Source organism: Panonychus citri, unplaced genomic scaffold (assembly GCF_014898815.1).
Source record: "Panonychus citri isolate SS breed McGregor unplaced genomic scaffold, ASM1489881v1 Contig00119, whole genome shotgun sequence".
Lineage (NCBI taxonomy): Eukaryota > Metazoa > Arthropoda > Arachnida > Trombidiformes > Tetranychidae > Panonychus > Panonychus citri.
Window position 1 is genome coordinate 169,123 of NW_026515524.1, and position 14,184 is coordinate 183,306.

Genomic DNA, 14,184 nt, shown 5'->3' on the forward strand with positions numbered 1-14,184 from the left:
ATTAAACTTCCTTTTAATTGTTAATCATCTATTTGTTTTCTGTAACAATATAATAATTTGTTTCTTCAATTAAACTCTGGTGCCTTTAGAGTCTCACAATTTAAATGAATTCTCAACTGTTTCTAATCTCTTGTTTTTCTTTGTTGTTGTGATTTTTTTTCCTCTAATTTTGTAAACAATTAGATTGATTACTTATGATTAGTAAATTATGTCATCTTTAAAAGATTTAACAATTGATGTAGATATTGAAAGTCTATCTAAACAGGTAAGTTTTCTTGATTACGATGATTAACAACGAGTTTCTAATTGGTGTTTTGTTTTGTTTCTCTTCGTAGGAATTAATTTCTCGTGTTAGAAAACTCGAAGCAAACGTCCGACAATTAAGAGGTATTATTAAAAAGCGACACTTGATTCCAAGCCATGGTTCCAATGTAAAAAATTGTGACAATCAAGATGAAGATAAATCACCAGTTACCAAGATACGAAAGTGTCGACAATTTGATTTTAACCGTTACCATAAACGTCACATTGTTTTGAAATTTCTTTACCTTGGATGGGATTACCAAGGATTCGTGGTGCAAGAGGATACAAATCAAACGATTGAAGATCATTTATTTGCGGCATTAATTAAAACCCGATTAATTGAAGATCGAACCAATTCAAATTACCATAGATGTGGACGAACTGATAAAGGTGTCTCAGCATTTAGTCAAGTTATTTCAATTGATGTTCGAAGTAAATTAAACGATGGACTTGGTCTAATTAAAAATGCTAACGTTCAATGTCCAGAAATGGGCCAAAAAGTCAATCAACAATCAACGATGAAGAGGAGATTGATTATTGTGGCATTTTGAATAAAGTTTTACCCAATGAGATACGATGTATATCATGGGCACCGGTACGACCAGAATTTAGTGCTCGATTTGATTGTAAGGGAAGATGTTATTATTACTATTTTCCAGCCTCGAATTTGGATATTGGTAAAATGACCGAAGCCGCTCAATACCTTGTGGGTACTCACGATTTTACCAATTTCTGTAAAAAAGACACAAGTAGAAAGGAGATCAACAATATAAGGACCATCCAAAGTGTTAGAATATTTCCCGCTTCTGATCAATCAAATAATCTATCAGGTTATTCAATTTATATCGTTGAAATTGCCGCTAGTGGTTTCCTTTGGCATCAGATACGCTTTGTTATGTCCATTTTATTTTTGATCGGCGAGGGTCGGGAAGAGGTCACTTTGGTACAAAAATTACTTGACGTTAAGACTATAACCAGTAAACCTCAATACATGTTAACCTCGGATTTTCCGTTAATTTTGTTTAAAACTTTTTGGAATCCTGATGATATTGGAAATTGGAATTTCTCTGAAACAACAATCAAAGAATTGATTAAACATTTACAATCATTATGGACTCGAGAATCAGTTAAATGTTCAATGATTCGTTCAATTATTGACCAATTAACTTATGACCATCTAAAACAAAACAATCAAATTAACTTTCAACATAATGTGTTAATCAATGAGCTGGCTACTAAATCATATAAAAATATCTTGGAACGACCTCGATGTGGAAATGTAGAGGAAAATATTAAATTCTCAGATATAATTACTAACTAATTATAATTGATCACATTGACCATAATCACGTTAAGTTTATAATGAATACCCTTTTTATAAATTTTCAATAATTTCATGCAGATTAAAATTGACTAAAATACAAACTTTCAATTTTTTTGGACGATTTGTTAAAATTTTTCTTACCACAAGCGATGTATTAAATTTTCTACGGCTTAGCCGGTAAATCTCAAAGCGTGAAACTACTGTTAGTCAAACAAATTGTTTTTGACGAAAAAGCCATAATCGTTCGAAGAAAGATATAGCGCAGGTATAAAATGTGACTTTTGTCCATATAATCTGGAACAAAATGTTTATGTAGATTGTTTCTGATGAATATAATGATATTCACTCTTATTAACTTCCAACAACTCCTACAATAAAGTCTTTCTCCAGTATCTATAGGAACATAAAGCACCTATAATAATCCGTTTTTTCAAAAAACTTAAAAATTATTCCACATTCTATCAATGCGTCTACTAGATAAACTATTTCTGAACCATTTTAAAAAGAAGTCTTTCTCCTGTATGTGCGCTGATAGATTTGACAGTTGACCTTAAAAGTTAATAGTATTCCAATACGTTATCGTTAAGCCTATTAGATAAACTATTTCTGAACCATTTTGAAAAGAAGTCTTTCTCCAGTATGTGTTCCAAAATGGTGTTGATAGATTTGATAATTGACTTGATACTCTAGAACGAAAATGCCCTTTACGACCTTGCTTGTAATTTTAATTTTACAAGAACCAGTATCACGTACTCTAATAAGTTTTTATAATTAAGCCTGTTAGATAAACTATTTCTGACACATTCTACAAATAAGGCTTTCTCCAGTATCTTTAGGATTATACAGCACCTATAATAATCCGTTTTTTCAAAAAACTTGAAAAATTATTCCACATTCTATCAATGCGTCTATTAGATAAACTATTTCTGAACCAGTATCACGCACTCCGATAAGTTTCTATCGTTAAGCCTATTAGATAAACTATTTCTGACATGTTCTACAAATAAGTGTTTCCCCCGGATATGTACGAGAATGGCATTGAAATATTAAATTACTAAAAGGTTAAATTAGAATATGGTCCCAATTATTGGTTATAAGCAAATCACTCTCGCTCATATGATGGGTATTGAAGATGATTTTGTCTTCCAGCAAGATAACAATGCTAAGCATACATGTAAATTCGCAACTAATTATTTCGAATCAAATAAGATTCCTGTTCTTCCTTGGCCTCCACAATCACCCGATCTCAACCCTATTGAGCATCTATGGGATCATTTATATCGGCACGTTCCAATCTCAATGAGAAAAAATAAGCAAATGTTCAAATCGGCGCTCGAAGCCGAATGGATGAAAATTCCCCCAAGTGTCCTTCAAAGGCTAGTCTAAAGTATTCCTAAGCGTTTAAACCAAGTAATCAAAGCTCGTGGTGGTCACACATCATATTAATTAATTGCCCTGTGATCTCAAATTGCAATCTCAACAGTTAACCAAAAATTCAACTTACTTTCGGTTTCAACAAATTACCAAAAAATTGTACTAATCAAAAATATCAAAGTCAAATAAGTTCAATCTTGTTAAATTCAAATTCTCATTCCTTTGAAGAAAATATTAATCAAAATTAACAATGTGATCATCTTCTTATTAATTAATTATAACCATTAATTGTTCTAAATTCTAATTTCAACTTACTTACGGTGTTCAGTGTATGAGGTGTTTGAATTCTATTTGACGAGGTTTATTTATATTGATAAAATAATCATTTTGTATACACATAGAGTAAGATGCAATTAATTTACATATATCACAGATTAAAAATTTTGATTAGCACTTTAAATTGCTTGAGAATAGTTAATCAATTTCATCATTAAGTACAAAACAAGGGAAGGGTTTAAAAAATAAAATCCAATGGCGACTAGTTAATTATACATGGAGTTGTAATTATTGTAATTGGAAATCCGAATAATTAATTTTGCTCCGAATTAATCGTTTAGAATTTTTTTCTGAGTATAAATGCTAATCCAACTGTTAATCCAATCACTGCTGCGATTAGTCCCAGGTAAGATAAGTAAGTACCAGGATTTGCTCTAGAGGCAGTGGCTTCGGAAATTACTAAATGAGAAAGTGAACAAATTGATTCGAAATTAGTTAATCAATCAATCAATGGTTAGCGAAATAGTTACTTACAAGGATTACATGATTTATATGGGGTTTTTATCGTGAAAACGTTACCCTGATCATCTTGATGTTCAGTAGTTCCAAAAATCATAAGATTACTGAATGAATTTTGTAATCGAAATGCAGATGGTCCTAATAGAGAAAAGAGAGAAATAAACAATTAATAAGACAATCAATCAAACTTAAGAACCGATGATCTCTCATGAATGTTTTTTTCAAAGATATTTGAATCGGATCAGTTAATAAGTTTAGACAATTACCATAAAAGTGAACAGTTAATGTGATACAATCACCATCGTGAATGACTGCATGTGATTGCGTATCAGCGACGACCTGCCATTCAGTTGTTCTTAACTGATTTCTAGTATAATCCATGAACTTTGCTACGGTAAAAGTTGGATTACTTTGCATGGAAACTGTTAATTCATGATGAACATCCAGTCCAATATTGGCACAGGCCATTTTTGTTTCACCGTCGTTTTGTCTGAAAATAATAAGTGAACGACCAACAACCGAATCAGGTCCAATTAAAGGTAAATTAATATCGGTAAATAGTCTCCGTTTACCACCAATTTCAAGGTAACCATTTCGTCCACTTAGATCACCAAGTTGACAACGAAGTGGATTAGCTTTTGTACAATATTGTCGGTAAAGTGGAGCATCGGCATTTTTCAACTGAGGATCCCAACGATAGCCTCCAGCGACACATCGGACAGATTCAGTTGGTTGAAAAGCATCAGCCCCTACTTGGTTAACATAGACTTCCCATCTATGACCATTGGTAATGTTACGATTATATTTTCCTGCATGTCGGAGGTCAACATCGATCCAAGTATCACTTGTGGATCCATCGATGTATTGAAATTGTCTAAATCTAACGTAACCAATGATTAAACTTCTTGGATCATGAAACGACGCTAAAGCGACTATTTCTTTCCCTTCATTTCGTTTCACTTCTGCTCTAATTGACCCACAAACCCAACGGTCATTTTTCTCCGCTTTATGAATAACTATTGATCGACCAACGATTGAATTAACTCCAAAAAGTGGTAAATTGTAATCAATGTATTCATGTCGGTAACTTTCAAGTTCATTAAGTGTACCCGTTTTACCCGAAATATCACCAATCTCGTATTGGTCAGATGAACCAACTCCAGGATAATGAGATATGTTGGTTCCAACTAAAAGTGGGTCAAAGTGACCAAGAGTAGAGTCCATAGAGCAAGGAAATTCACGGTCTATTGGTACAGATACTTCGTGGACATGAAATCCACCGGCAAGTTTATTCAGTCCTTCCAATTCAATTATAGCCGATGTCCCATCAAGTTGAGTATTCTATCAAATGAAAAGTAAACAAACAATTAATTCAATGGAAAAGTTGTTTAGAATTGATCAAACAAATTAATTAGAATCAAATAAAAACATGATCTTAATCAGCTACATGATTGACAAACTTCAACTATCATTAATGTCTTAATTATCTTGAATCTTAATGTTTTTATGTATAAAAAAAAATTTGATAACAATTGTAACGGTTAATTATCTTAATTGCCAAAACAATACAGTAAATCATTTAAAATTTAACTTAAATATAAAATTGTTACGAGTCATTATCACTGTTTATGGAAACTGTCATTGAATATGTATCATGATTAACAATTATGATAACAACCTTATTGTGATTAAGATAGTGATCTTAATCAGTCTTGATGATTAGCTGGTTTTGTTTTAAGCGTTGGCGTTGATTTATAAACAACAATTGTTTAAATGGATTTAAATCAAATCATTAGTGTTTATTATTAATTCAGTCGTTTACCTTGTCGTGTGTGTGTTGATTTAAGTTATTGTTTTGATTATTTGATGTGTTAAAAAACATTGGTGATCATTAGATTTAAATTAACAATTAAAAGTAATCGTGAATCGTATACTCATTATAAGAGAAAGAAACTATTGTTAAATTAATTGTTAGTAATCACCAAGTGATTTAATTACTATTGTACTTGGCAAGTTAATCATAAACTCTATTAATTACCACCATTAAGGGTAATCATTATAAACTACAATTAACACCAAGGAAAATTAATTCAAGACAATTTAATAAATTGTTGTATAAAAATACTCAAAGATAATTATTAATATTGAATAAAACTTGATTGTCTTTTGACAATGAACAAAATTTACAAGAAGGTCTTACAATTAACTGATCCTGTTTTGTGGGATTACAATTAATTTTGATTAACTAAAAAGGGTTCGGTTTAATTGATTAATATGTGTCTTTAAATAAAGTTAGTGATTTAATATAACCTTGATTATTTTATCTGGTAAAAAGAAATGATTTAGTTAATTTCTCATTGATTTTAAATATCAATGAGCAATAAAAATATGAATTGAAAGTTATTGATTGAGATTAAATCACTTTAGCAATTAACTTTCGATGATAATTGGACTAGATAATCATTAAATGTGATCCTTGCGGGTGAATATTTAATCAATTGAAAAATCAGGAAATGATTAACCAGATTTGAGGATTAAATCACGAAAAATTAATTATGACAAAGATGATTGCAGATAGTTAACAGACTGATTGATAAACTATCATAAAAGTTGATCAATGTTTCAAAGCTACAGATGCTTAATTGTTAATCAGATGGTAAATTGTTTGGTAAGTCTAATTGTTGACAAGGTTAGTTGATTTTTACAGAAAATTCTGACAATTTAATAAGATGATTGTTGATTTTGATGAAATAATTGGGTGGGACAAGGATGAAATATATTAAATTATTTACATTCTCATGTAAACTTAATCATGTTGAATAACAATTAGCATGAAAAACCTTCAACTCAACATTAGTTTCATCATAATAATAGTACAAAAATCATCAACTCAATGTAATATATTAGAAACCACAAGGAACAATTAAAGAATTAAAATTAAGTAATAATACTTATCAACAATTAAACAATGTGATCGATGTGACCTTTAATTTGGTGAAAATAACGATGAGAAATTTATTTTATTTAGATAGTTAATTGTATTTTCTTAATCACAATTAAACTCTAAATAAGTAAAATTAACATCTAAACATAATTAGCTAAAATTGTTTACGAGAGACTCAGATGATTAGTAAATTGCTAAAAGTTTTACGAATTTAACAATTTATTAACTATTATGAAGGATATAATAACAAATTGTAACCATCATTTTGATGAATCTTAATTGTAATTAAATTGGGATTAAATTGTTGAAATTTAACAACAACAGATTCTCTTGACTTAGTTTTTTTTACGTTGATTGTGTCTCTTGATTGAAACAAGTTAATTGCTTCAGGCTTTTCGTGTCTCATTTTTAATTAATCAATCAACAAACAAGAATAGCAGAAAAAATCAACGGTGAAAATAAGACAATCAATATCAACGATACTCTGCTTAAAGTACTTGTCATTGTGGATAAGACATTTAATCAATAACAATCAAGCGAATCAACAAAACTAATCAATAAAAATGGTTAAAAGTGAAAAGTTGAACTTCCTCATGAAAGTGTTACTTAAACTAATCATTTACAATTTACTATCTTAATGACAATCAAGAGTAACGATTGAGGCCAGATTATGATGATCAAAGGATTGACCAGAATTTTGATTAGTAAATTAAAATCACAAATTTTATCAATAAGAAAAAATTAGATTAATCCATTTAATATGATTGTCAAAAATTGATCTCAATCATCAACTAAATCAAATGGATGGTTACAATTAGCATTAATAATAATCAACTCGTTATATTATTTTGATTTTAATAACAATTTAACTGTCAAATGAACGAAATGGTTGATCAAGTGAAACCATGAAAATTGATTCACAATCAAAACTATTAATATTTTAATAACAATTAATATTAAAAAATTGTATCAACTTGATGGTAGAGAAACTTATTAATCATTATGATGATTAATTTGACAAGATCTTCAATAAAATAGATGCGATTCATTATCTTCCTCGTCTTCATCAATACTCAATTCAAGGAATGATGATTGAAAGATATTCATCTTACTCTGATCATCATTGTAATAATTAACTTGAATTCAGTTGAAATGATATAAATTTGGGTGAGACTTGAAAGGGATGTGAATGATGGAGATGAAGATGAAGATGAGGATGAGGATGAAAAAGAAAATGAAACTTAATTAATCTGGTACAAGTGATTTTCATTAAGCTTCAACAATTTAATTTAATTCAACAATTTAGGTCATTTAATTTACTTTAAACTTGTCAAGTTGTTAGAGAGACAAGAAATATAAATACAAAGTAATCATTTTCACTTGAATACATTGAAGATACAACAATGAATGATGATGAATGAATCTTTTTTTTATCATCATCATCACTGTGTGACCATCAATTAAGATGACCACAAGTTAATCATTCAAATAGTGTTGCTGTTCAACTTTGATGTAAATTGTTATTAGGTCATATTGGCCCTATTATTATCGTTTTTTAATTGTAAGGTAAAATTTGATTGTAAACAATAATTATTGTGATGAAAATGATTAAAATCAAATAAAGGAAAGTTAATCAGGAAGTGTGATATTGTCAATCTAACTGTATTCATATATTAAGGTGAGAAATAAATAAATCACTAATATCTACTGATAAGGAATTTAAATAACTATTTCAATTAATGATTAATAAATTGTTTCTAACGTTCAATTAGTAATGTAGCTTATTGTAAATCAAATGAGTTGTTGATGATTAAATTGTTGAAGTTTCTCTTCTTGTAGATTGAAATTTGAAATTGTTTCAACTTTCATGAGAGACTATTTCGATCAATTAAAAGTTTGATCTAATTGATTTGGTGACAATTAAAATATTTGGAATGAGGAAGAAAATTGAAATGTATGATATTCATATATTTACCTGATGGAAAAGTAAGTAACCCGATACTGGGGATAAGGCGTTTGCACATCGCCATGATCTGGTTGCCGCTGTAAGTGGATGAACTTGTTTGATTGGTGCACAGGCTAAGCGATTTCCCCGTTGCTGTGGCCCGTTTTCATCATAAATCACAACTGACCGACCAATAATTGAGTAGGATCCATATAAATGTAGAGCAGGATCAGTATAGAAAAGTTTAACCAACTTTGAACCTTTGTGACCTGCGATGGAGATTCTTTCTGCCGCCTTAGCGGTAAGGTCACCAAGTTTACACCGATAAGGATTATTGGGATTACAGTTGTTGTACCTTGTGGTTACACCCACTTGACTTGGATTATAATGACCTTGGGTTGATAAACATCGAGCTGTCCAGTTACGCCAATCAGCACCGGGAGGTGAAACATGTACGTGCCAAGCATGATTAGTGGTGTCATTAATTGATTCAGCTGAATATGAAAGGTCAACGAAAACTGTTGTATCAGATCCCGGTGTTTGAGCCATTTGTCGGAAAATAATGCTACCCACAACGGGAGAGTGGAAAGTTGCTACCGCCGTGGTAACAGCTCCCGGATAACCAATGGTGGCACAAATCCAAGCTTCTCCATCGGTTTTGTGTATTACCAAAGATCGACCGATGATCGAATGACGGCCAAACAAGGGTAGATTAAGGTCAACATGGACACCGAAAACGTTACCATTTTCATCTTGATTGGTCAATGGTCCATATTTACCACTTAGATCACCAACTTGATATTGATCATTTGACCCTTGACCTGGTTTGGTGTTTTTCCGATACTTGAAAGGATTGTAAACTGTTCCAGTAACATTTTCAGCGCAAATATTTTCTCCAGCCATAAGTCTTGGGCTCACGGGAAACTGATGAATCTTTAAAAAGTCACCACGACCTTTTAAATTTTGAAGATTAACAGTAACTATGGTTGGATCAGTATTGAAAGTCTGACTGAATCCAATGTAACCCTTAACTCCGTCCATGTCAAAATTGGCCTTGACCTGTTTCTGTGCCACTGGTGAAATAAGAGCACAGGCCAGTGACATGTTGGGATTGTTTTTCTCAAAGATAACAAAATATGTTGGCCTGGTTGATTCTAAATATTCCAAAGGTAAATTGGAATCGATAAACTTTTGTTTAACACCACGTCCATTGTCACTATAAATTGTAATCTGTCCATGTTTCTTGGTTAAATCACCAATTTTACAATTACCATGATCAACGGTTGAACATTGATCACTTGATGCATCATTACCATCAAGTAGTGTATCTAAATAGTGACATTTAGCATCGGTATTTGGTCGAGTATCCAAAATATCAGCAACCAATATTTTCCAATCATGTTGAGAATTGGTTCTAAAATCGTTCTCAGTGTAAGTTAATTGGCTTAAAATAACTGTTTCTTTATTCTCATTTTCTCTAACAGTAATAGTACCACTAAAAGTTGGTCCTAAAAATTGTGCTTGAGCTGTTCGAGTTGATCCTTCTAACAAAATATTGGAACAACCAACTGGTCCACCTTCTTGTTGAATAATAATTGAAGATAACCAAATACTATTACGACCAAATAGAGATAAATCCTGATCAGGATAACTTTGAATTCCACCAAGATTTGGAGAAACAACTTGAATAGGTCCATGTTTCGTGGACATATCTTGAATTGGTCGACCCAAATTATCCTCTGAACAAGGTGAACCAAAATAATAAGGATTGGACATTATTTTCCATTTATAATTGATTGAAGTTTCTCTTGGTTGAACGGGCGACAAATAAATGGCAACATTAGTTATCGATTCACTATTCTCCTGTCTAAAGGTAATGTTTCCCGATAAACCAAGAGTATTGATCGGAGCAAACATGGTAACAAATCCATAACATGATTGTAAATTTATAGAAAAAAGAACCAATTGAAAAAAGAAGGTTAAAAGTAACAAATGGCGACCATCATGATGAACGAAACAAACACTTTTCTCAGCCATGAAGAGAAACTGATCAACCGACTAAACTAAACTTAGAGATTTTCACCAATAAATATCACAGAACAACACAAACTCAAAAGCAAACAATTAAACAACATAAGAATAATTGAAAAGCAAAAACTAAAAATCAAATCGAAATTAATAAAATCCCAATTGTTGATCAAATTAAAACTCTCAACTTTTGACAAGTTGAGTTTTCTCAACGACGATCAACTAACTCCATCTGTCTCTCCAATTCTCAGGCGAAAGCGCGACTTTTGATCAAATTGAACTTTTTGTTTATAAGAACGAAAAAATTGTTCGTCCATTTATTTGGATCGATCGGGGGTCGGGAAAGGTCACCTTGATACGGAGATTACTTGAAGTTAAGATCGTGACCAGTAAACATCGATACATTTAAATTTCGGATTTTCCGTTAGCTAATTTTGTTTACAAACTTTTTGGAATCCTGATGATATTGGAAATTGGAATTTTTCTGTAATAACAATTAAAGAATTGATTATTTAAACATAATTATAATCATTGTGGAAAATCGAGAATCAGTTAAATGTTCAATGATTCTTTCGGTGATTGACCAATTAACTGGTGACCATCTATAACTGATTAACATTGACAATAATCGTCTATCAAGTTAATATTGAAATTTTTTTGTTCATTTGTTTGTTTATTGGTTTTGCGATTTTTTGTTTGTTTTACTTTTCGCTCACAATTAATATTAATACTTCATTGATTGTATTCAATTGTGATTAATGAATATCAAGTGAGTAAATACCTGTAATAAAAAAAAAGAGTTTGATGGTAAGTAAATAAATTGTTTCTTCGCTTGGTGATTTATTCATCATCATCATAGATTGGCTCGAACTCCTTTTCGGCAAGTTGTTCAGATGATGATTTATCTGCATCATTTTGTTGATTATCCGTCTTATTGTCAACATTAGTCTCAGTTTTATCATTATTATTATTACCGTTATTATTATTGTTGGTATGATTATTATTACTACTGTCACTTTTGGTTCGATTACTTTTTTCACTTTCATTATCAATTCTATTATTATCATCGTTATCCTTAGTAAGTTTAACATTTTCATTACTATTTTTAATCTCATCATCATCATTAATTTTTTTCTTATTGTACTTGTTAATTTTGTTACTATTTTTTTGACTAATTTCTAAATCAATGTTAGTTTCATCTTTCTCATTATCTATCCTATCAGTAACTTCATCCCTACGATTACAAACTTTCACTTGATCTATCGTATCCTCCATTGGTCTTATTGCCTCGCAATTTGTATTCTCATGTGAATCCATTTCCATTGATTTATTGTTGTCATCATCACGATCATCCATCATTTCGTCATCCAATTCAGTTTCTTTCTTGTACATTTCATCGATTTCAGATAATTCCTTTTGTACTTTGGCACGTTTCTCAGCGAGTATGACTGAATAATTATAAACAGAAAAAGAAACACAATTAAGTTTATCAGATGATTAATTACGTTGCAATGATAATTATACTTACGTCGATATTTATCTTTGGTTTGTTTCCATCTTTTCTCGCTTTCATCAGTATGTTCTTTAGGCATGTAAAACAAATGAGGCTTAGTTTTAGTTTGAATGAAATTAATCAACGTTTTGTGTGATTTTTCCCAATCTTGATGCTGGAAAAGAGACAAAAGAGAAATAAAATAACAATTAATTTAAATTCCATGAATAAGAGTGATTACTTTTCTCTATGTTTCCAAAATTCTGGATACTTACAACTTGAACTCGTTCCATTTTAAGTTCGATTCGTCTTAGATGAGCTTGACTTTCTCTCTTCTTTTTGTAAAGTTCTTTTTTCTCCTTTCTTATGACATCCCTTTCTTTTTCAGCCTGTCGATCCAATTTCTCTTCGATTTGAGCTCTCCTCGCAGTCTATAAGGGTAAAAGGTAAACAATTTAGTTTCAGTGATTACACGAGAAAAACAAATCAATAGAATGTCAACAACATTTCGAGATTAACTGAATATAATAATGACAACACAAGAGTAGCGATTTTGATTGGATTTTTATCTTGATTCTGATCAATCATTTTGCTAATGGATGAGATTTCAATACTATTTCATAAGTGGATACATGAAATGTATGTACCGTTTGTTTCCTCTGAGACTCTTCTGATTGGAATTTTTGTAGAGTTCCTAGAATTATACCGAACATTCGTCTATTTCGAGCTTTACTTTTCTCATCTGGTGGCTGTTCCTCCAGTGCTTCATTTCGTGATTTAGTTTCTTTTACAGCTGAAACAACTTGAGATAACAATACAGGGCGATGGTGTAGATCTTCTTTATCATCATTGTCTCCAGCAGGATCTTTAGGTTGCCAGTTAGGTCCATGGACTCTGTGAAAGAATATCGAGAAAATAATTTAGAATAAAATTGCGTTCGGATAATAAATGAACAATATGTGAATTGCTATGGAAAAACATATCAGTAAATGTTACCTGCTGAAGGCTTTGCTGATGAATTTATTTCTCTTCGCTGGTTCCTCGGAATTACTATCGATGTAAGAGTTTCCATCACTTTCAAGGGCAGTTCTTTTTAAATTTCTTTTTGAACTAAAAGAGGGAAAGAGAGAGAGAGAAAAAGAATGAAAATAAATCAATTGGGCAGATAAATAAGTGAGAGTGGAAAAAGGTTGTAACCAAAATCATACAAACCTTGATTGACCGCCAGTCAATTTTTTCAAATTATCATCAACTGATTGTAAATCTTTGCTCACTTTATTAAACTCTGATTTCAGAGAATTATAAGCATCTAAAATGGAGCTCATGATATTAGAAAATAATAAAAGATGATAAATATTGAGAAAAAAAGAGGAACAATTGTGACTCTTATTGTTGTTGTTGCAGTTTCACTTGAAGGTGGACAATGAACATACACAACTAGGCGAATTGAACATACAAAAAGAGAAGGAAAAGAAGAGAATAGAAAAAAAAGACAAAGCTAATCAAATAAACAAAGCAGAAGAGAAAGAAAAATAGAAAAGATACCGATAAAATAAAGACAAATGGAAGAAGATTAAACAAGAAAAATACTCAAAGGTCTATGTGGATATGAAAAGAAACATGGAAAAGAAAAGAAGGAAAAAAATAGAAAACAAAATGTAAACCAAGACAATCAAACGATTAACCAAAATTAACTTGCGGTGAAAGGTAATGGAGAAAACACTGAAGAAGAATATACCAAGGTAGCTTTTTACAATTAACGAATTACAATTAAATACATTGACAAGAGAAAAGTAAAATAATTAAATTAGATAAACAATTTGGTTAGAAATGTTAAACATTCGTTTTTTTTCACCGAAAAACAAAACAAAACATGGAACAAAAGTGTCGCCATCTGTTGAATTCGCTGAGAACTAATTCGAAATTTGAATAAATCGAAATTAGTTTTGTTAATCTTATTAATAATTAAAATGCTTTTC

General features: G+C 30.9%; 3 protein-coding genes across 3 annotated transcripts; 1 reads left to right on the forward strand and 2 right to left on the reverse strand.

The window, feature by feature from the left end:
* Window positions 1–52: 52 nt before the first annotated feature.
* LOC128390393 (tRNA pseudouridine(38/39) synthase-like) lies at window positions 53–1,779 on the forward strand. Its single transcript, XM_053350103.1, is given in 3 exon segments — window positions 53–265; window positions 336–798; window positions 801–1,779. Coding segments are annotated over 3 exon segments (1,344 nt in total). The 5' UTR covers window positions 53–208; the 3' UTR covers window positions 1,625–1,779.
* Window positions 1,780–3,346: 1,567 nt separating this feature from the next.
* LOC128390368 (uncharacterized) lies at window positions 3,347–11,197 on the reverse strand. Its single transcript, XM_053350080.1, has 4 exons — window positions 8,716–11,197; window positions 4,063–5,137; window positions 3,812–3,934; window positions 3,347–3,736 (listed from the first exon to the last, which is right to left on the reverse strand). The coding sequence occupies exons 1-4, from the start codon at window positions 10,720–10,722 to the stop codon at window positions 3,615–3,617; spliced, it is 3,327 nt and encodes a 1,108-aa protein (XP_053206055.1). The 5' UTR covers window positions 10,723–11,197; the 3' UTR covers window positions 3,347–3,614.
* A 297-nt stretch (window positions 11,198–11,494) lies between these two features.
* LOC128390369 (pinin-like) lies at window positions 11,495–14,038 on the reverse strand. The gene is made up of 6 exons (XM_053350081.1): window positions 13,418–14,038; window positions 13,202–13,315; window positions 12,853–13,099; window positions 12,481–12,636; window positions 12,242–12,380; window positions 11,495–12,161 (listed from the first exon to the last, which is right to left on the reverse strand). The coding sequence occupies exons 1-6, from the start codon at window positions 13,528–13,530 to the stop codon at window positions 11,554–11,556; spliced, it is 1,377 nt and encodes a 458-aa protein (XP_053206056.1). The 5' UTR covers window positions 13,531–14,038; the 3' UTR covers window positions 11,495–11,553.
* Window positions 14,039–14,184: the final 146 nt, after the last annotated feature.